The following is a 24,394-nucleotide window of genomic DNA, read 5'->3' as shown; positions in this document are numbered from 1 at the left end:
AGGTCAGTGTATTGTGTCAGGTAGGTGGGTCAGTGTATGTGTAATGGTCAGGTAGGTTAGTGTAAGTGTCAGGTAGGTAGGTTAGTGTATGTGTAATGGTCAGGTAGGTCAGTGTATGTGTCAGGTAGGTGGGTCAGTGTATGTGTAATGGTCAGGTAGGTCAGTGTATGTGTCAGGTAGGTTGGTCAGTGTGTGTGTAGTGGTCAGGTAGGTGGGTCAGTGTATGTGTAATGGTCAGGTAGGTCAGTGTATTGTGTCAGGTAGGTAGGTCAGTGTATTGTCAGGTAGGTGGGTCAGTGTATGTGTAATGGTCAGGTAGGTCAGTGCATGTGTCAGGTAGGTGGGTCAGTGTATGTGTAATGGTCAGGTAGGTCAGTGCATGTGTCAGGTAGGTGGGACAGTGAATGTGTAATGGTCAGGTGGGTCACATATTGAAAATGGGGTGGAGTCATGGGCGGAGCCAATGGGGGGAGATGCAAAATTAGGTTTCGCCTAGGGTGTCAAAAATTCTTGCACCAGCCCTGGTAGAACTTGTATATAGTATATCAATATACTTTGCTGTCATTATTGTTTCGCTGAGTGTATAACAATACAATACTAACATATAATGCAGAATTAGTTAACATACCATTCATACGCTCTGTGTTTTCATTGGTAACTTGAATAAATGTTTTATTCACTCTTTTCCATTTATGGCCACCATTTTCAAAGAAAAATACCATACAATGATATTCTCCAGTTTGAGAGATTGCAATATTTCCAATGTCCAGATAATGTAGTGAATGTGTACGATTATATCTTTGGCAATTTCCCTTAATAGGACAACAGAGATTATTATTTGAATACTGGTATGCATCTGATGTCCTTATTACTTCCATTGAAGATAAGCACTTAATGTTTCCATTATGATATATAGCTATCCAGAGCAAAGCATATGAACCTGTTATCAGTGGTGTGTCAACATGACACTGAAGAGTGACATTTTCACCTTCCGCATATGTTCTTGAATAATTTTTATTTTCATGGGTTCCTGCAAGCAAAAAAAGTGTCAAAAAGTGTGAAATCTTATTCTTATGATATGCTCTTTACAACAATGTTAATAAGTTTCAGTCTATATAAAGATGATATTACAGTCAGATTCCAGTGGTCTGGGTTACCCTTATGCCATGTACACACGATCAGAATTCTCGTCGGAAAAAGCTCTGATGGCTCAAACTGTCTTGCCTTTACACAGTCACACCAAATTCCGACCGTCAAGAATGCGGTGACGTACAACACGTACGACGGGACTAGAAAAAAGAAGTTCAGTACCTAGTAGCCGATAGCTTCCATCTCGTAGTTGAATTTGAGCATGCGTGCGAGTTTTTGCGCGTTGGAATTGCATACACGCGATCGAAATTTCCGATAGAAAGTTTTTCCATCCAGAAAATTGAGAAAATGCTATCAAATTTTTGCTGGCGGGAATTCGGCCAGCTAAATTCCGATGGAGCATACACACGGTTGCATTTTCCGATGAAAAGCTCTCATCGGTCTTTTGCTGGCCAAAATTCCGATCATGTGTACACGGCATTAGACTCATAAAAGTCAATTTGTTCTTTGCTTATGTACTTTAACCCCTGCATGCCCATTCCTACCAGTATATACTTACATTTTCTTTACCTCCTTGCTGTTTTGTTCATTGTCAGGAGCAGAAGGAAATCCCTGGTACTTCTGGGCACAGGGTATCATGCGACTTACCCGTGTGACCACACAGGGCCTCTCAGTACTGTCATAGGGGGAGTCCATATCCCTTTGTAAGCTACAACTCTGGGGACTTAAAGCACACTAGACATGGGCCGAATAACTCCTGGTTCCATTCACGGCAGAACCTACGAATATCCCAAAAGTTTGGAACCGAATAGCAAACCCCATTGAAGTCTATGGGACCCGAACTGGAAGAATCAAAAGTGCCCATTTTGAAGACTTATATGCAAGTAATTGGGCATATAATGGTTATGGGGGGACATGTATTAATGAAAAAAAAAAGTTTCTAAAAAAAATATTTTTAAATAAGCAGTGATATACTGATGCTTACAGTGAAACAATAAAAATTAAAAGTATCTTTAAATATAGTGCCAAGGGAGTCCCCTTAGTCTGTCTGTAAAGTGGCACATCTGTACCGTGTATAGAACCTGCTGCAGCAATAATGGAATTAATAAAGCCAACAAAAAAATACATTTTCCATTCCAGCCTTCTTTATTTTATAAACAACAGCTGGGGAAGCAATTCTGTGTGATAAGGCCACAACTGAGTGCACTCAGAACAAGATTTGAGATTTTTTGGATAAATTCTGGTGTCTCTTTCACAGAGTTTGGATAGAAGTAACAGGTGTGGAAAAATTGGTCTTTGGGTGTCAATTGTGCTCATGAAACCTACACCAAAAAAGCTAGGCAACTTAGACAATCTTTCAGAGATTCAAGATCCAGAAAACATTTAATCAGCAACATCGACATCAGTGGTTTGATAGCTGCTGCTAATACAGGACTGTATGGGTGAAAAGGTTACAGGAGGCACCAACACAGGATGGAACTGTGGGAGCCTAAGGTAGCGCAGTGCCACATCCTAAATTTGGATTAAATAAGAAGAAAGTAGAAAAATTGACTTTCCAGGAACCAATCATAGAAAAATAAACAATAATATTTACAATAATAGTTAATAATTACAATAAACAACATTTAAACTACTGCAAACTATTTGCAAAAGCAGCTAAACCTCTCCAATGTGAACTATAAATGTCAGAAATTGTGTCATGCAAGACATATATGATAATAACATTTACTGTAAGCTCATAGGCTCTACATGTTTCTCGAAAACTCGCTTCTTCAGGAACTTGATAAACATTCTAAGGAGAAAAAGAGGCAGATAATTTTAACATTTTTTTTTTTTTCCAATATAATCTTTATTAATGCCTCCAGTGGGCGAAATCAGGTCAGTACAATTCCAAAGTAAAATATAACGTATCGATTACAACTGAAATATAGCCTTATTCATCTAATATATGGTGGCCCAGATCAGTGAGGTCGCTTATAGAGCCAATCCCTGACCGGTGCTGCCTCTCGTTGTTTCCTATGGAAGCAAAATTCAAGTTCCAAGTCTAACATCACTTGTTTCCTTTTTTCCTATTACCAAAAAAAAAAAAGGGGGGGGGGGGGTTGGGAGTTAGATATCTCTGGTTCTGGAAAGCAACAACATAAATGGCATAGCATTCATTTATGGGTCTCCTGTCTGAGGAGGGCTAACCCCTCCTTCAACAGGATAAACTGTTTCCAGGCACTCCAAGTCAGGGAGTATTTATCCCGTTGATGTTGCTCCACCGCTAGCAAGTCCTCCATTCTACTAACATCTACTACCTTTCGCAGCCAGTCAGCCGCTGTTTGCGGTATTTGCTTTTTCCAAAAAAGTGGAATGCAGGACTTTGCAGCGCTGAGAAAGTGTCTTAATATTGATTTTTGGTAGCAATTAGCAGGAATATCCAAACCCTGAAGTAAAAAAAAATGCCGGATCAAAAAAAAAAGGATGGTCTTGGGCACTGCGCCCGAGTCTACCCAGTTATGTGGTAATAGCAAATTATTATTCACTATTGTCTTCCAGATTCTCCTCCCGGCTAATAAGGAAGCGGGTCCTGGGACCTGTCACCTGATTGGTGGAGAGGAGAAGTGATCCTACCTATGGGAGGAGACGCAAGAGAAGCCACTGTGAAGTCCAGGAGGAGGAGATGCAGGGTGAAGCTGCCGCATGGCGGAAGCACTGCCCATGTCCTAGATGGGGCAAGTGCAGGGCTGGTGACCGACCGAACGGGGAGGGGGATGCCTGTGACTCGACTGGGGGGTGGCGGGTGGATTGTTTGCCACCCACCAAAAAAATATACCACCAGCCGCCACTACTCATTAGACATGCAAGAGGAGGGTGTGTGTCAGTGCAAGTCCCCTGTTATATTAGAACACATCCGCATGGCTAAAAAGTAGCACAGAGCTGTAATATAATATCTGCATTTAGGGTTGTGCCCCCGCACCCAAGCAGATATCAAATTGGGAACAGCGGCTGTTACATCCTAACTGAAATCAATGGGACTGCCTGCAAGGAGATGCATGGAGCACCTGTGCATTCCCTTACAGAAAAACACTTGCATGGTTGTATGCTGTAGTAAACCACATGAGAACGAATATTTATAATTTGATTCACATCATTATAATGAGCTCAGCTTGAGTTCTGCAATATATATGCCCAAAAATCCAGCTTCGTGAAGAGGTTAAAGAGGAAGTAAACCTTGATGAGTTTACTTCCTCTTTCATTCCCTGCAAAGGTAAAGCATAATTGACTACTATGCATCGCATAGTAGTCCATTATGTGTCACTTACCTGACACAGGAGCCAGAAAAGTCACCGCTGTCCCCTGTAGTTCCGAGCGTCTATCTTCTTGGTGGGTCTCGCTGCTCCGCCGCTGTGATTCGCCGGAGCAGCGATTACATCACTCACGCGCATATCGCCGCGATCTGCGGCTTACCCAGTGCGCCTGCGCGCCGCTGTCTACGGTGCATGCGCCGTAGACAGCGGTGGCTGTCTTCAGGTAAATATCTCCTAAACCGTGTAGGTTTACAACCACTTTAAGCTTACAGGCAATAATTGCACAGAAAAAAAATATATAATTTTATTGATAACCATTTTGAGTGTATCTAAAGTGGAGAATATTATTTGCAGATGGATCAATAGACCAGCAGGTAATTGTTTATATCTCATGTGACCTTTTCTTGAAATTGGATTCCGGAATTGAATTCAGAGTATGCATTTCTGATCATCTGCTCTCCACAGCCATTCACAAAACATTTTTTGGTATATGCCCAACCTTCTTTAACATTTTTTGTCAAACAGCGGAAACCATGCTATGACTGGGTCCAACCAACCTTTTCCCCATCAGGAATAGTGTATGAAGCCCAGGAAGAGGCTACCTTTGGTTCATGTAGATAGAGCTTTCTTGTCTTGCTGAAGATGTGTTCAGGTATGACTACGGTGAAGCAGTCACTTATGAGTTCATATGTTTTTTGTTTTGTTTTTTTCATATTCTTTTTTATTGTTAGAGTCATGGAGAACCATAAACACGAGAGGAACTGATTTATTTCCAGTAAATCTTTCCTCTGAGAAATATATGAAGGTTGTGATTGGCAACTTCATTCTAAAAATGCTTGCTGGCTATGTGTTGTGTTGACCTTCTGGCTTCAATCATTTTTGGAGTGTAACCTTGAACCAGTCTACATTTTAGAAAAATCTGTAATACTAGTGCTGAATTCGTAATTCAAAGTACCAATACAAGAAGGTCAGCATGACAGCCAGGCATCTAGCAGTTTCTTAAGAAGGTCCGCAATAATATCCTACATATTCCTTTCATGACAGGTATACTTCAACCACGTAATACAATGCATGCAAAAATATAATAACTGATATCTGTTTCTTAAACGTTCATCATTAAAGAAGACTAATCCTACATACAATTCCGGCTAACCAATAATGTGGTACGTACCATTTTCTGGGGGGATTATAAATGTTTTGTGAGAATTACAATATTTCTCAGACTTCACAGAGGATATATTTGCCTCTGTTATACAGGTAAATATTCCACCACTGCTTGGAGCTGTATATTTCGTCCCTGATGTCACGTTGGTAAATACATCTAATCCATGTTCCTCACTTCCATATGTATACCAGGTAATCTCCTTTCCTTGATGTTTATTTCTGCATTCAATTTCAGTGTTCCCTCTGTTAATTCTCACATCTGGCTGATCTGTAAAATAGAATAAATGTGACTTTGCAGTGAATGATTCTCATGTGATTAAAACTTATATGGAAATTAAGAAAGATTCTGGACTCCATCTGTAATGAGCTCCTTTTGTCACACCTCAGGCAGAATGTAATAACACTGTATGTTGGGTGAATTAAACCCTCAACTGTTACTATACATCAACGCTTAAAGTGGTTCTAGAGCCTAAATATTTTTTATCTTAATGCATTCCCTGCATTAAGGTAAAAAATGTTTAGTTCGCAGTATTGCCACCTCACCCTCCTTTTATACTTATCTCACTCTTCACTCAATTCAGCGCTGTGCTCATCTGTAGCAACTATCCCCACTCTGACAGGCTTTGCTGAGGGGACGGAAGCCATGGGGTAGATTTACTAAAGCTGGAGCACACAGACTCTGGTGCAGCTGTGCATGGTAACCAATCAGCTTTTAACTTCAGCTTGTTAAATTAAGCTTTGGCAATAAAACCTGGAAGCTAATTGGTTTCTATGCAGAAGTGAGCCTGCTTTTGCACTCTCCAGCTTTAGTAAATAAACTCCATTGGCTCTTGTTGCTGTCTGTCAAATCCTGTGATGAGGGGGCAGAGGATGGGGCCAATCTGTACTGTCTGTGTCTATGAATGTAGGCAGCACAGCTCAGGATCAAGTCCGCACTCACAGAAGAGGAGGAGCCAGGAGCGCCAGAGGGGGACCCCCAAAGATGTGTTTAAGGACCACTCTATGCAATTCCATTGCACAGAATAGGTAAGTACAGGCATACCCCACCTTTAAGTACACAATGGGGTTTATTTACTAAAGCTGGAAAGTGCGGCTCACTTCTGCATAGAAACCAATGAGCTTCCAGGTTTTATTAACCCCCTAGCGGTAATCCCGAGTCTGGCTCGGGTTGGGATTTTAATTACAGGAGCGGTAACCCCGAGCCAGACTCGGGATCGCATCGCTCGATGCAGGGGAGGACACAGGGAGAGTTACTTACCTTGTCCCCTTGATCCAGCGATGTCCGCCGCGCTGTGTGATCGAGCTCTCCTCCGCTCGATTCACAGTGCCGAATGCCGCCGAGCTCCGTTCCCTGCGACGTTACGGCGCACGGGAGCGGAGAACGGCGGCAAATTCAAAAAAGTAAAAGCACACAAAACACACACAGCACTGTAATCTTACAGATTACAGTGCTGTATTAAAAAATACACACCCCCTTTGTCCCTAGTGGTCTGTGCAGTGCCCTGCGTGCACTTTTATATTATAAATACTGTTTTTTTCTGCCTGGAATTTGGAGATTGTCCATAGCAACCAAAACTTGCCCCTTTTTCAGTGTTTTAGGATTTGATTACATTATTGAATATTTTTTATTATTCTTTATTATATTATAAACTTTATCATACCCGGGATGTCTGCTAGACTCCGGTTTGAACAGATTTAAGAGCGTTATTCCTAAGAATTACAGGACTACAAAATAAAACGCCAGATTTCCATGCAAAATAATTGTACCGCTTTCAGCACCTTATTCCAGACTGAATCATACCGCCAGGGAGGTTAAAAAAGCTTAACCTCCCTGGCGGTAATCCCGAGTCTGGCTCTGGCTGGGATTTCAGTACCATGAGCGGTAACACAGAGCCAGACTCGGGATTGCATCGCTGGATACAGGGAGACTTACTTACATTGTCCCCTGGTCTTCCCTGCTGTGTGTGCGAGCCGGCCTCCGCTCGATTCACACAGTGCCCGAGTGCCGCAGAGCTCCGTTTTTCCTGCAACGTTACGACGCACAGGAGTGGAGATCGGCGCCATATTCAAAAAAGTAAAAATACACAATACACATACAATACTGTAATCTTACAGATTACAGTACTGTATAAAAAATAAATACACATCCCCTTTGTCCCTAGTGGTCTGTCCAGTGCCCTGCATGCACTTGTATATTATAAATACTGTTTTTTTTTCTGCCTGGAATTTGGAGATTGTCCATAGCAACCAAAAAGTGTCCCTTTATGTCAAAAGTGATTTTAGACCAGCTAGAAAACAGCGATAATAAATTAGAATCACTTCCAGAATTGAGCGATAGCGATTTGTGGGGAGATCCGTCATCAAACACTAAATCTAATGACAGCGACAATTCTGCAAATGAGCAAATTTCAGTGTTTTTGGATTTGATTACATTATTGAATCATTTTTATTATTATTTGTTATCATTATTTATAATTATATTATAAACTTTATCATACCCTGGATGTCTACTAGACTCTTGTTTGAACAGATTTAAGAGAGTTATTCCTAAGAATTGCAGGCCTACAATATAAAACGCCAAATTTCCATGCAAAATAATTGTACCGCTTTCAGCACCTAAAATCAGAAATAATCATACCTCCAGGGAGGTTAATGGAACAAGCTGGGGTTAGAAGCTCATTGGTTTCTATGCAGAAGTGAGCCTCATTTTACACTTTCCAGCTTTAGTAAATAAACCCCATTGTGTACTTAAAAGTGGGGTATGCCTGTATAACATGTTTATTAAAAAAAATAAGACTTTGCAATCACTTTTTTATGCAACTTGCATATAAATGACTGCCGCTGACACAAGACTGTGGATTTATATACTAAAGGCAAATCCATTTTGCACTACAAGTGCACTTGTAAGTGCAGTTGCTGTATATCTCTGTAGCTCTGAGGGGAAGCTCTGAAATGAGTGGAAGCTCTGCTGATTTTCTCATCGAATCGTGTACAGGCAAAAATGCACTTGTAGTGCAAAGTGGATTTGCCTTTAGTAAATAACCCCCATTGTGTGCTTAATGCCAGTGTAAACCCCCAGCTTTCAAGAAGGAAACCTACAAAGAGAAAGTATAAAAGCTGCCATTGTTGAACTCTAGTTGTCTAGGCATTTTACTGCTTCAAAAGCCTCAATACTAATTCCTGACCTAGAACAAGTATATAGATCAGGAGTCCCAAATTTCCTCTTGTTAGCTGCATTTTGTTCCAGGTCAGCAATTCAAAGGGTTTGATTTACTAAAGGCAAATAGGCTGTTCATTTTTCAAGGGAACCTTTCTTAGAATGTTGTAAAAAATGACTATGCAAAGAATACCCAATCACATGCATAGAAAATAAAACAGTATTTTTCTTGCACACGTACGGATGATGGAAAACACCAAAGCTTGACCTCATTCACTAAGCTAAAGGTAAACTTAAAGCGGAGGGCCACTCTAAAATAAAAAATTCCATTAATATTCTTAACCTCCCTGGCGGTACGATTATTTTGAATTTTAGGTGCTAAAAGCGGTACAATTATTTTGCATGAAAATTTGGCGTTTTATATTGTAGTCCTGTAATTCTTAGCAATAACTCACTTAAATCTGTCCAAACCAGAGTCTAGCAGACATCCCGGGTATGATAAAGTTTGAAAAATGAAATCATAAATTATAATATAATAAATAATTATAAATAATTGTACCAAATAATAATATAACAATAATAAAAATAAGTCAATAATGTAATCAAATCAAAAACACAGAAATTTGCTCAGTTGCAGAATTGTCACTGTCATTACTTTTCAGTATTTGATGACGGATCTCCCCACAAATTGCTATCGCTCAATTCTGCGAGTGATTCCAATTTATTATCGCTGTTTTCTAGCTGGGCTAAAACCATTTTTGATGTAAAGGGACAGTTTTGGTTGCTATGGACAATCTCCAGTTTCCAGGCATAAAGAACAGTTTTTATAATATAAAACTGCATGCAGGGCACTGGGCAGACCACTAGTGACAAAGGGGATGTGAAATTATTACATACAGCAATGTAATCTGTAAGATTACATTATACTGTATGTATACTGTGTGTTTCACTTTTTGAATTTGGAGCCGATCTCTGTCCCCATGCATCGCAACGCTCGCAGGGAACAGAGATCGGCTCTGTGATGAATCGAGCAGAGGATGAGCTGCTCGTACAGTGCGGGGACATCGCTGGATCCAAGGGAGAAGGTAAGTAAGCGTCCTCCTGGATCCAGCGATGTGGTCCCGAGTCTGGCTCGGGGGTTACTGCTTTTGATATAAAAATTCCACCCCGAGCCAGACTCGGGAACACCGCCAGGGGGGTTAAAAAAAGAAAAACCATTTGAAAAAAAAATATGTACTTACCAGAAATCCCTTTTGCTAGGCAGCCTTCCTAATCTGCCTCTTCCTATTCCGCAGCTCCGTTTCTTCAGTTCCTCCTCTTCGGCGAGTGGCCCCGTTGCCTTTTGGGACATGTGTGTGTCCCAGAAAACAACAGGGCCATTCACAAAGCGCTGCGCGACTCACACATGCACAGTAGGAAACGGGCAGTGAAGCCGCAAGGCTCCACTGCCTGTTTCCCTTAGTTAGGATGGAGATGCCTTCACCCAATCTGATGGACGGATCGGCCTCAGGGGGGGCGACATTGCGGGCTCGCTAGACAGGTAAGTGTACTTATTAAAAGTCAGCAGCTACAGTGTTTGTAGTTGCTGACTTTTTTTTTTTTAAAGCAGACCTCCTCTTTAATTGCAGTGTACAATTTCCCTTGCAAAGTGAAGAGCCTATTTGTATTTAGTCAGTTAACCTCTGTGTGTACAACTGGAATTCCATGGCTCTAGTTCATAATGCAGCATGCCCTGCTTTGCAGTATCAATTAAAAACAAATAACCAGTATTAATTTAAAGCTGAACATCAGACAGACCTGCAAAGCAATATTTACTCAAGGTATGTATTCCTAAAAAAAGGAATTCAATGTACAGCAAAACCTTGTATTGAGAGTGAATTGGTCTGCAAATGTTTTACAAGAAAAGCTATTTTTTAACATAAATTTTAACTTGCTGAACGAGCGTTGTCTTGCAATATGAGTAGCAACTGAGTAGAAGCTTGCAGTCACACCGGGTACAATTTAAAGCCAGACTTCAACCACTACTTCTGTGGAATTTGTAATGATTTGATATTACTTCAGTGTTACTTCAGTGCAAGGGGCTGTCCATGTCACAGGGACGAATAGTGATGTTATGAACAAACGTTTAACTAGCAAAGGGTAATACAGTATCTCACAAAAGTAAATTCATCCCTCACATTTTTGTAAATATTTTATTCTATCTTTTCATGTGACAACACTGAAGAAATGACAATTTGCTGCAATGTAAAGTAGTGAGTGTACAGCTTGTGTAACAGTGCAAATTTGCTGTCCCCTCAAAATAACTCAGCACACAGCCATGAATGTCTAAACCTCTGGCAACAAAAATGAGTATACCCCTAAGTCAAAAAGGCCAAATTGGGCCCAATTAGCCATTTTCTCTCTCCGGTGTCATGTGACTCATTCATGTTACAAGGTCTCAAGTGTGAATTGGGAGCAGGTGTGGTAAATTTGGAGTTATCGCTCTCACTCTCTCCTACTGGTCTCTGGAAGTTCAATATGGCACCTCATGGCAAAGAACTCTGAGGATCTGAAAAAAAGAATTGTTCCTCTACATAAAAATGGCCTAGGCTATAAGAAAATTGCCAAGACTCTGAAACTTACCTGCAGCACAGTGGCCAACACCATACAGCGGTTTAACGGGACAGGTTCCACTCAAAATAGGCCTCGCCATGGTCGACCAAAGAAGTTGAGTGCATGTGCTCAGCATCATATCCAGAGGTTGTCTTTGGGAAATAGACATGTAGTAAGGTCCCAGACCTCTAGAGGCCTAATGTGACCTCCAGAGTCAGGGAGAGCTGACATACCTCTTGGTAGATTGTGTTCCAAGGCATGGTGGGTGTAATACAAGCTGAAGTGATGGGGGCCAGACACTTTTTGAATGCAAAGAGATTTATTGTGTTTTGAACAAGAACTGTGGGAGAGAGGGTTAGGGCCAGGACACCCTTAAGTAGATGCAATGATAATTGGCAGACTCCAAGACTTCTATAGGTAGACAGCTATACAGTGGAAGGCCTCCAGCCGGACATCACATCTTTATACATAGGACCGCTGTCTCCTATGGCAACAAATATTGTAATGCCGCATACACACGATCAGACTATCCAACAGACTTGGTCCGGCGGACCAGAGTCCACCAGACAATCCGCTCTTTTACTAGATGATGCACAAGAAAGCCTGCAAACTGTTTGCTGAAGATAAGCAGACTAGGGGCATGGATTACTGGAACCATGTCCTGTGGCCTGATGAGACCAAGATAAACTTTTTTGGTTCAGATGGTGTTAAGCGTGTGTTGTGGTGGCAACCAGGTGAGGAGTACAAAGACAAATGTGTTTTGCCTACAGTCAAGCAGAGTCATGGTCAGCGGCTTGCATGAGTGCTGCCGGAACTGGGAGCTACAATTTATTGATGTAACCATGAATGCCAACATGTACTGTGACATACTGAAGCAGAGCATGATCCCCTCCCTTCAGAAACTGGGCCACAGGGCAGTATTCCAACATGATAACGGCCCTAAACACACTTCCAAGATGACCACTGCCTTGCTAAAGAAGCTGAGGATGGACTGGCCAGGCATGGTCCAGATCTAAACCCCATTGATCTGTGAGGTATTCTCAAACAGAAAGTGGAGGAGCTCAAGGTCTCACATCCACCAGCTCTGTGATGTCATCATGGAGAAGTGGAAGAGGACTCCAGTGGCAACCTGGTGAACTCTATGCCCAAGAGGGTTAAGGCAGTGCTGGAAAATAATGGTGGCCACACAAAATATTGACACTTTAGGCTCAATTTAGACATTTTTACTTAGAGGTCTGTTGCGTTATTTTGAGGGGACAGCAAATTGACACTGTTATACAAGTTGTACACTCACTACTTTACATTGTAGCAAAGTGTAATTTCTTCAGTGTTGTCACAAGAAAATATATAATAAAATATATACAAAAATGTGAGGGGTGTACTCACATTTGTGAGATACTGTATAACTTCTTTCACACTTAGGTAAGAGGAGCACCTATAAGACTACCCTGCAGTAGAGCCATCTGAAAGTGAAGCTCAAAGCGCTTGTGGAGTGCAGCGTGGAAGGAATGGTGTCGATGGTGGTATGGAGGATGGTCTATGTGGACAACCTTATCCTAGAGACCTGCATATTTAGATGTACCTTAAAGCAGAACTAAAAGCAAAACTTTTTTTCATTTTGGATCGAGTAAGGAAGGGCTATAACTAGAGTTGAGCGGACACCTGGATGTTCTGATTCGACGGGTTCGGCCGAACTTCGGAAAAAAGTTCGGGTCCGGGACCAAACTTGACCCCGAACCCGAACCCCATTGAAGTCAATGGGAACCCAAACTTTTGAGGACTAAAATGGCTCTAAAAAAGTAATGGAAAGGGCTAGAGGGCTGAAAATGGCAACAAAATGTTGATAAGAGCATGGCAAGTGCTCTGCATGTAGACAGGGACATAACTTAAAATAACATAAAATAAATTAAAAAAATATATATATGCTGGAGGCCCCCTTCTCAGAAGAAGAGATACAGGAAGTGATTAAGAACCTCAGAAACTCAACGGCACGATTCCACACATATGGTGGGAATGCTCCAGAATACGCCCTTCCTGGAAAAAAAAATTCAATTTAATGAATAAGCTAGTGGGAAAATAAAATACTTTGAAATTAAAAAAAATGTAAAATTATAATCTTGACCTAGGAGGATGAGGTCCATATGGGAGTAGGAGGTTGAGGTGGCGATGGATGTGGCAGTGTAGGTGGAAGCGGCGGTGGAGGGGGACGAGGTAGCCAACACTGGTTCAAAAATACAACAATGGCTGGGTAAGGCCGGTGATGTGTCGAATTCTGTCCCCCGTCGGATAGTGTCCGCCCTGTACTGCACTTGCTCAGTATGTAGGACAAGGGGATTTTGAAAATCTCCGAAGACGAGCGGCGATGCGCGGTGAGTCCAGGTTCAAGCCACACCATCCGAGGTTTAAGCCGAGTGAAGCGAGGCCATGCTCGAAGCATGGCAAGCGAAGCGCGGCGAGCGAAGCGCGGCGAGCGAAGCGAGCCCATGAGGGGCCCTGTTACTATGTGCTATTTTTTTTATTGGAATAGCACAATAGAAGAAAGCTATATAAATTGTGTAACGCATACCTCCACATATGCAGAAAACACTGCAATTTTATTTATTTTTTTTTACTAAATGGGTGTTTTTGCAATAGCAGAATACGCCCAAAGTATGTAAACGGTGTATCTAAGGCCGCGTACACACGGGCGGACTGTTCGCCCAACTTAGTCCGCTGAACAGTGTTTCAGCAGACAATCCGCTCGTGTGTGGGCTTCAGCGGACTGTTTCAGCGGACAGTCTGACGAACAAAGTCTTACGGAATTTCCGTAAGACAGTCCGTCCAAACTTGGTTTCAGCGGACAGTCCGCTCGTGTGTAGGCTAGTTCGACAGACTAAGTTTAGCGCATGCTCAGAAAGGATTTACACAGCGAAGGTTGCATTGCAGTGTATTGGACGTCGAATTTCTCGTCCCGTCGTACGTGCCGTTCACGTCATCGCGCACGCTTTCAGCGGACTGTCTGCTCATCGTGTGTGGTCAAGTCCGTTCGTGCAAATTTTGAACGGACTCTTTGTCGGATTGTTTGACGAACTTAGTTGGGCGAACAGTCCGCCTGTGTGTACGCGGCCTAAGAGATACAGAAATGGTGAAAATGCTATTCAAAAAAATGTTTTTGCCCTAAATTTTTTTTATTTGAATAGCACAATAGAAGAAAACTATATAAATTGTGTAACGTACACCTCCACATATGCAGAAAACACTGCAAAATATATATTTTTTGCCCTAAATGGGTGTTTTTGGAAGAGCAGAATACACCCACAGTATGTACAGGGTGTATCTCACAGCAACATATGCAGTGCTGGTGCACTGAGCTTGCAGATAAAAGTTATATTTTCTCTGGCACTGGGCTCATGGCAGTGTAAAAAGACTGTGCACTGCAACCGAACCAGGTAAATCTATGTAGATCGCTGAGTTATTAAAATATATTTCTGAATCTGGACTTCTAGATAATTCTCTCTCCCTCAAAGCAGCAACAGGAACCTTGCACTACACTGTCTATCTTTTCTCTCAGTGCAGTGTAAAAAGCTTGTGCACTGCACCCACACAAGTAAATCAATGTAGATCGCTGACTAATTAGAATAGATTTCAGAATCAGGACTCCTATTATGTAATTCTCTCCCTCGCAGCAGCCAGGAACCTTTCCCTACACTGTCTAAAGCAGAGTGACGTGCTGTGCTGTGTGCCTCTAGCTTAAATAGAGGCTGGGTCACATGCTGCACTGTCCAATCACAGCCATGCCATTAGTAGGCATGGCTGTGATGGCTTCTAAGGGCACATCAGTTAAACGAATGTTGATTGGCTGCAAGGGATTTTTTTAAAAAACATTACGTTGCCGAACACTGGACCCAAACCCGAACATACAGTCAATTGTTCGGGTTCGGGACCCAAAAAGCCAAAAGTTCGGCACCAGAACTAGTGTCCCCATTGGAAGATTTCCCCTCTATTGCCATTCTGGGGACAACCCAACATTTTGATCTTCTTTCACTTTCACCCTAGGTGATGATGGTAAACAGGACAAATAAAGAGAGGGTGAATCTCGCTAATAGGGACACAGATGACAATAAAAAACTGACAGGTGTTCCAAAATACCTCTCCACACTATCCAACAACAACAACAACAAAATGTTTTTTTTAGCTATAAGACAAGGAAAACAGGTGGGTCTCTTATAAGGCCCCCAGATGTAAAAATAAAATAGTGTCCATCACATACTTATAACATTTTCCGTAATCCCATAGATTACATAAATCACAATAGTCTGTTATAAATTACTACCTAAAAGTGAATTAAAACATTATTTTGGTAAAGTGCATAAGTGACCAGTGGTACTACTCAATACAAAATATTTAATTAACTTACCTACCAGTAAGGCAATTGATATCCCTATCGCATTATATAAAGGTGCAATAATGCTACTCAAAATAAATGTGTCTATAAATATATAAATATGTCTATATTTAAATTGTGAGGGTTAAAAGTCTAATTCATAAATACACCAAATCTCCCTTTTTGAAATGGCTCTTTTCCTATTATTTTTTGTTTACAAACGGTTTTTATTATGGGCAAGGTCATAGTACAGGATTTTAACAATGTTAGAAGATGTATAGGTGAGAGAGTCATTTAGATTATACATTATATCCTAGTAAAGACATATCATATGAGAAAATACATATATTAGATTATAAATCTATATAACATTTGTGGGAAAGGATTTGTAGATGTGCTTAAGTAGAATAACAGTAGTGGACATTACACCATTTTTTTGGGGTATATATGCATGGTGTCATATAATGTGTGGTGTATTCTTTCTGATAATTTGATGTTTGCCATACAGTTAAGAACCTGAGACCATGGTACATTGCATGAACGCCACTCAAAGGCGATGGTCCATTGGATAGAGCTAAATAGAGTATGGGTTAGTCTAGAACTGGCTATTGGTATATCTTGTATGGGGGAGAATACAAGGCACATTTGGGGTGTTAATGGGATCTTTCTGCCTGAAATTCGAGATGGGAGCAATCCCAAAATATATGTAGTAGTGTCCCATGTGTAGAGCAGCCCCTGAAACAGAGTGGGGATGTTGATGGGTAGAATGAGTTGAGTTTAGCAGGGGAGAGATACCAACCTATAAAGTAGTTTGGTGGCAGATTCTCTGATGATGGTAGTTTTGGTGCATTTGTGTAGGTTTTCAAATATAGTATCCCATTGTTCAGGGGATAATGAAACGTTTAGGTTTGATTCCCATTGTAGCATGGGGTGTGATTTAGGATTAATTTCGAAAATGTATAAAAAGCTATTTTCCTATTATAACCCCTCCACTGGGGATACATCTTTGTCAATGCCCAGAAACCTAGTTCCCCTAGGATCTTTATTATAACAAAGTTTGAAATGAGAATACATACTATGTTTTTATTATTATGAACATAAACAAATAAATAGAAAAAAAATCTGCGCTTAGTAAAAATCATTAAAGAAAATCAGCAGCTGAACACCATACCCAAGATACTGGGCACAAAAAAAATGAAAGAAAAAAGTGCAGCTCTTAATCTATAAATATTACTATGACCATTGAGCAAAAGAAAGCGCAATAAAATGTGCCAAAAAAACCTGTGAAAGTAACTGCACAAATACTATTAAAGATAAACCAAACATAAAAAATGATATCAAGTGTCCATATATATTGCAAAAAAAATCTATTGCAAAAAATATATAAATTGTCCAGTGTATGTGTAGTGATATCTGAGACTTGATCGTTCAATCAAATTAAATTTGACCACGTGGACCCATCACCTCTAAAACACCGCTTATAGATGGAGGCTTACCATATCCCCAGTGACCCTCCTGCTAGGGGAGGTCAAACTGCGCGATTTGGATCTCAGATCCCACCATAGACGTCCAGATATTCGGATATTCGGGAGCTGTAATCTCTCTCCGCTCAATCCAACATCTCCAGTAGGGATGAGCCGAACACCCCCCGGTTCGGTTCGCACCAGAACTTGCGAACGACCCCCGCGTTCGGTACGAACGTTAGAACCCCATTGAAGTCTATGGGACTCGAACGTTCGAAATGGAAAGTGCTAATTTTAACGGCTAATATGCAAGATAGTGTCCTAAAAAGGGTTTGGGGACCTGCCTCCTGCCTCAGGGGACATGGGTCACTGCAAAAAAAAGTTTTAAAAACTGCCGTTTTGGCGGGAGCACTGATTTTAATGACAATTAAAGTGAAAAAAAAAGTGAAATATTCCTTTAAATATGGTGCCTGGGGGGTGTCTGTAGTATGCCTGTGAAGTGTTTCCCGTGTTTAGAACAGTCCCTGCACAAAATGACATAAAACGGAAATAACACCATTTAAAACTGCTTGCGGTTTTAATGTTATATCTGGTTCCTGCAATATGGTTGAAAATCATTGAGAAACATGGCTTGGGTAGCCCTCCCTGCCCATTACCAGCCTATTTGGGTCTTGTACGCATATTAAGGGGAACCCCGTACCCATATTAAAAAAAGGAAATGCGTGTGGCCCCCCAGGCCCTATATACTCAGAACAGCAGTATACAGGCGGTGCAAACAAGACAGGGACTGTGTAGGTTTGTTGTGTTAAGTTGAATCTGTTTGTCATTTTCAACCGGTACATTTTTAAAGTGTAGCTCCAGTCAAAAAAACGATTTTTAAGCTTTTTGGAAAACATAGGGAAGGGTTATCACCCCTGTATAATTTGTTTTGTCGTCCATCTTTTTTCATCGCACTTGCTGCTGTCTCCTTGCGTTTGCAAGTAGGAGATGTTTGTAAGTTGGATGTTTGAAAGTAGGGGCCTGCCCTATATTATAGCGGTATGTACTGGGTACAGAGCACGCAGACAGCACGCACTATCTCCTAACACTACTGACTGCAAGCTCTATTATTAACCACTTGACCACTGGGCACTTAAACACCCTTAATAACCAGACCAATTTTCAGCTTTCGGTGCCCTCACATTTTGAATGACAATTACTCAGTCATGCAACACTGGACCTATAGGAAATGTTTGTCCTTTTTTCACACAAATAGAGCTTTCTTTTGGTGGTATTTAATCACTGCTGGGTTTTTTATTTTTTGTGCTATAAAAGAAAAAAGACCGAAAATTCTGCGAAAAAATGAATTTTTCTTCGCTTCTGTTATAAAATTTAGCAGATTAGTCATTTTTTCTTCATAAATTTTGGCCAAAATTCATACTACTACATATCTTTGGTAAAAATAAGTACAAATTGGTGGATATTATTTGGTCTTTGTGAAAGTTATAGAGTCCACAAGCTATGGTGCCAATATCTGAAAATTGATCACACCTGAAGTACTGACGGCCTATTTCCTTTTTTTTTTTTTCCACAAAATTGTCATATTATCAGGTTATTTCACACACACAGCATATGCATACCACAAATTACACCCCAAAACACATTCTGCTATTACTCCCGAGTACGGCGATACCACGTGTGTGAGACTTTTACACAGCGTGGCCACATACAGAGGCCCAACATGCAGGGAGCGCCATCAGGCGTTCTGGAGCACCCAGGCCAATTCTGACATTTCTCTCCTACATGTAAAAATCATCATTTATTTGCTAGAAAATTACAGAGAACCCCAAAACATTATATATATATATATTTTTTTTTTTAGCAAAGACCCTGGAGAATACAATGGTGGTCGTTGCAAATTTTTATCTCACACGGTATTTGCACAGCAATTTTTCAAACGCGTTTTTGGGGGGGAAAAAACAGTTTTGTGCTTAAAAAACAAACAAAAAAAACAGTAAAGTTAGCCCAATGTTTGCATAAAGTGAAAGATGAAGTTATGATGGAGTAAATAGATATCAAACATGTCACTCTTCAAAATTGCACATGCCCGTGGAATGGCGCCAAACGTCGCTACTTAAAAAATCCCCATAGGCGACGCTTTAAATTTTTTTTTACTGGTTACATGTTTTGAGTTGCAGAGGAGGTCTAGGACTAGAATTATTGCTCTCGCTCTAACATTCTCGGCGATACCTCACATGTGTGGCACATGCGAGCACATGGGGACATGGGCGCTTTAATTTTTATTTTATTTTTTTATTGTTCATTTTACTTTATTTATTTTAGTTTGACATTTTTTTCCCCAAAAATATATTTTTGATCACTTTTATTCCTATTACAAGAAATGTAAACATCCCTTGTAATAGGAATATGGGGTGACAGGTCCTCTTTACAGTGAAATCTGGGGGGTCAATATGACCCCACATCTCACCTCTAGGCTGGGAAGCCTGAAATAAAAAATAAAAAAAAAGATTCTGGCTTTGATCGTACTGACGAGTTGGTAGAAGCACCGGAGGGCGGTGAGGGGTGGGGGGCGTCTATGGCTGGGTATTTCAGGGTATCACCGAGTATGGCTGGGTATCTCTGAGTATGGCTGGGTATGGCAATTTATGGCAGGGTATTACAGAGTATTGGCGGGGTATTGGCGGGGTACTACAGAGTAATAGCAGGGTACTGCAGAGTATTGGGGGGTACTACAGAGTAATGGCAGGGTACTGCAGAGTATTGCGGGTACTGCAGAGTAATGGCGGGTACTGCAGAGTATTGGGGGTACTGCAGAGTAATGGGGGTACTGCAGAGTAATGGGGGTTACTGCAGAGTAATGGGGGTACTGCAGAGTAATGGCAGGGTACTGCAGAGTAATGGCAGGGTACTGCACTGCAGAGTAATGGCGGGGTACTGCAGAGTAATGGCGGGGTACTGCAGAGTAATGGCAGGGTACTGCAGAGTATGCACTGGTATTGCAGAGTATTGGCAGGGAATTGAGGGGTTAAATTCGGTGAGCAGCGATGTGGGCACTGCAGATGCAGCCCACATCGCTGCTGACACCGATCTCTTTCCCCTCCGCTGTACCGATCGGTACAGAGAGGGGAGGGAGGAACCGGCGTCATAACATGACGCCGGTTTGTTTCCAAGTGATCACTCCGTCATTTGACGGAGCAATCACGTGGTAAACGGCCGCTATGAGCGGCCATTTACCGTGATCCGTGATGCGCCGGGTCCTGTGGACCCGGCGGTCACGGATGCTCTCGAGTGCGCGCACCAGGGGGCACGCGAGAGCAGAATTCTGGGAGCCCGTTAATTAATGGCCTCTCAGAGTTAAACAACCGCCCTGAAGCCGTTAATCGGCAATGGGCAGTTGTTAAGTGGTTAAAGCTAGATCACTAGCTATATAGGTGAGGTGAATATAGTGGTGTATACTGCAGTCAGGGCACAGACAACAACCACTACACAGCAGCAAGATAGGAAATCAGCCAAAAACGATTGGTGTGTACTGTGTTGAAGGTACACAGAACACCCACTGCTTCAGATGCTAAGTAACACACTACACGAGGCCGCCTCAAAGGCGGCCTTATATAGTGTGGGGCGTGCACTACACAGCCTGAGCTATGATTGGCCACAGGCAGGATGCCTGTGGCCAATCATGGCTCTCCTCGCTGCGGGCTTGCGATTGGCCAAGCATGCGGGGTCACAGTGCATGCTTGGCCAATCATGGGGCAGCAATGCACTGCGCCACCGCAGTGCATTGTGGTCCGCGCGCGTCACTCGAATTTTGACGCGAACGGCCCAAACGTTCGGAATTCGCCGAACGGCCGAACAGCCAATGTTCGAGTCGAACGTATGTTCGACTCGAACACGAAGCTCATCCCTAATCTCCAGTATTATTATGAACATGCTTCCTTTTAGGAGTACAAAAGACAAATTTTTTTCATGTGAAGAAGCTTTTCATTCACCCCATGCAAACAATGTGTCTTTTGGACTAATAATAGGGAGGAATGGCACAAAAAAAACTTTTTTTTCAGTTTCCACCAATAAGGAATAGACCATTGATTAATTTATCTAGTTTTTACCATTATCACCAAAAGTGAAAGTTAAAAATTTAACATTTTGGAAAACTAGTTCTAGTGACTCCTATGAAAAACAGGAATTCCCTCAATTTGAAGAGATTTCATCTCACTTCCTATTTTGGCTATGGGGCAGGAAGTGAAGGGAAATCTCCACAATGGCACACAGATGGTAAAAAAGGCAAAACAAACAAAAAAAAATACAAAGGTTATACCTTCCCTTACTAAAAACAAAAATGAGGCCGCAGATATGGCTATATTTCTCCACAGAATCTTCTGGATCTCAAGAATTACTGAACACAATCACAATCCTTTTGCACAAAAGACTAATTTCACAATGAAAATGCAGGTTGGAGGGTCTGCTATTTTAATATACACACACACACACACACACACACACACACAACAGTCTTACTCACCTCCAGGTGGTTGACAACAAGATCCATTCGTCGGGGATGCATTATCATGCATTTTAACACATGCTTCTTTATTTCCTAAAGAAAATTTAAAATGTATTTCAATTTAAATAAATATATCAGTTTAAACTTCACTTAATGGGAGAGTAGTAAAAAAACAAAAGCAGTGCTTAGCGCTCAGCCTGATATAAAGTAATAACTACAGAATTACAAGGCATAACATACAGAGTGCAAGCATATTCAGAATGTCTAGAGTAGCAATGTAAAAGCAGTTAGAGCCGGTTCACACTGCGGGCGATGCGAGGCGACACGACTCGCCTCGCCGCGCTCTCGCAAGTCGCCCCCGTTCTGTACAATGGAACCGTTCTGAGAGGAGCGACTCGAGTCGCTCCGACTCAGAAAAAAGGTTCCTGTACTACTTCTGGGCGACCTGGGGGCGACTTGCATTGACTTCTATACAGAAGTCATCTGCAAGTTGCCGCTGAGGTCGCGGCAGGTCGCGGCGAGGCAAGTCGGTGTCGCCTCGCATCGCCTGCAGTGTGAACCGGCCCTTTTAGAGTTCTAAGACTAAAAACGTTTAAGTTGAAACAATGGAGGAGCTGATCAAGGGAAGATATTACAGGAGGAATATAAATTAATTTCACTCACAAATGCAACAGGTTCATTAATACTAAAATACTAAAATTAACAGTGTTTCTTGGGTAGTATTCGCTTTACAGTATATCTTGTCTGTAACTGTTTTTGTCTCATAAGAAATATACAGGAAGTGTATAGCTTAGGAAAATGGAACCTAAAGCGGACCTTCAGTCATTTTTTTAATCTGCCATCTATTAAATATTCTGCCCTTGTGGTTTTAACGTTGGATAGTAAAACATTTTTTTTCTGCCAGTAAATATCTTATACAGCCCACTTCCTGTTTCTTGTCTGGTAAAAAGCCTAGGCTTATGACATCATGCACACCTCTCTCACTTGTGAGAGTTTACCAGGAAGGGAGGGGGGATGAGTCATAAGAGGGCCAATGAGAGCTACAGGGCTGCAAAGCTGGAGGTGTGCCACTCTGTGTCTGTGTAAATCCAGGAAGCTGCCCACAGTTAAAATGGATGCAGCCAGACTCAGGGGAAGGAGATTTCTGTAGCATATTTGACAAGTACAGAGTCACAGTATACATGAAATAATATGCAAGGTGGTTGTAGGGATACCACAACGATGCAAAGACAAGCAAAGGTGTTTCTATTACAAATTATGTGAGCGGACTCTTTGACCACTACAGTCCCGGAAGAATTTACTCCCTTCCCGACCAGAGCACTTTTTGCGATTCAGCACTGCTTCAATTTAACTGACAATTGCACAGTCATACGACGTGGCTCCCAAATAAAATTGACGTCCTTTTTTTCCCACAAATAGAGCTTTCTTTTGGTGGTATTTGATCACCCCTGTGGTTTTTATTTTTTGCGCTATAAACAAAAAGAACATAATTTTTTACATTTTGCTATAATAAATATCCCCCAAAAATATATAAAAAAATATTTTTTTCCTCAGTTTAGGCCGATACGTATTCTTCTACATATTTTTGGTTAAAAAAATAAAAATAAATAAATAAAAATCGCAATAAGCGTTTATTCATTGGTTTGCGCAAAAGTGCTAGGGTTTACAAAAAAGGGAATAGTTTTATGGCATTTTTAGTAATAATTTTTTTTTACTAGTAATGGCGGCGATCAGTGATTTTTATTGTGTCTGCGACATCATGGCAGACACATCGGACATTTTTGACACATTTTTGGGACCATTGTCATTTATACAGCAATCAGTGCTATACAAATTTACTGATTCCTGTGTAAATGACACTGGCAGTGAAGGGGTTAACCACTAGGGGGCAGTGTAGGGGTTAAGTGTGCCCCGGTGAGTGTTTCTAACTATGGAGGGAGTGGCTACGTGTGACACTTCACTGATCTCTGCTCCCAATCACAGGGAGCAGAGACACTGTCACTAGGCAGAACAGGGAGATGCTTGTTTACATCAGCATCTCCCCATTCTTCCTCCCGCGGGTATGTATAACATATTGTATATACGACTAAACATAATACTGTAATAAAAAACTTACTTTAACCTATAATATATGAACAGAAGGTTTTTTCAACCAAGAGCAATATCACTATATTATAAAATTATACACATTACTCAAACTTTTTTAACATTCAGACCAAGAAACATAGATCATGTGTATGTAGCCTTTCTTCAAAATTATGTTTATCCTTCAAAAATCTAAGGGAGTGTCCAGAGAGAAGAACCCAACACCCAGAGATCAACAAACAGCAGCTACAGGCCTGATATTCCTCCATGCCTTTATCCAGACCCTTTGCCGCCATCTGTCTGTCCTTTCTCGAGAACACAAATTTTCCCTACCTCACCAAGAATCTCACACACGACCACTGGAATGGGAAGGACTTTCTGCCAAAGGGATACCTGACACCATGTGGTGTAATATTGGACTACTAAACTGACTAGAAAAAGAGTGTCCAAATCAAATACCTTTCGATTCTGCAGTGCTCCATACACCCACTCATCAGGGAGTAGTGATGGACGAACTTCCGACGGGACGTTTCGCGAACGCGAAATGCGAACGGACCCAAACGTTCGCGAAACCGAACGTTCGCCGCGGGCCCCATTGACTTCAATGGGAGGCGAACTTTGCAAACCTTCATGTCGAATTTGCGGCCACGTGGTAATTATTAGGGGGTAAAACGTAGTCCCACCATC

At 41.5% G+C, this 24,394-nt stretch overlaps 1 protein-coding gene across 1 annotated transcript in view; it reads right to left on the bottom strand.

Moving 5' to 3' along the window:
- LOC143960081 (uncharacterized) overlaps positions 1–24,394 on the bottom strand; it is a 127,579-nt gene that overhangs the window by 15,987 nt on the left and 87,198 nt on the right. The window contains exons 2-4 of the mRNA XM_077468358.1: positions 21,641–21,715; positions 5,554–5,814; positions 629–1,030 (exon numbers count right to left, since the gene is read on the bottom strand). Coding sequence (XP_077324484.1) covers positions 629–1,030; positions 5,554–5,814; positions 21,641–21,715 — 738 coding nt within the window. The remainder of the gene's footprint in view (positions 1–628; positions 1,031–5,553; positions 5,815–21,640; positions 21,716–24,394) is intronic.

Source organism: Lithobates pipiens, unplaced genomic scaffold (genome assembly GCF_037356315.1).
Source record: "Lithobates pipiens isolate NorthernLeopardFrog02 unplaced genomic scaffold, aLitPip1_a1.2 Scaffold_8, whole genome shotgun sequence".
Taxonomy (NCBI): Eukaryota; Metazoa; Chordata; class Amphibia; order Anura; family Ranidae; genus Lithobates; species Lithobates pipiens.
Note: the sequence above shows the minus strand (reverse complement) of the source record. Positions and strands in the feature narration are given on the sequence as shown.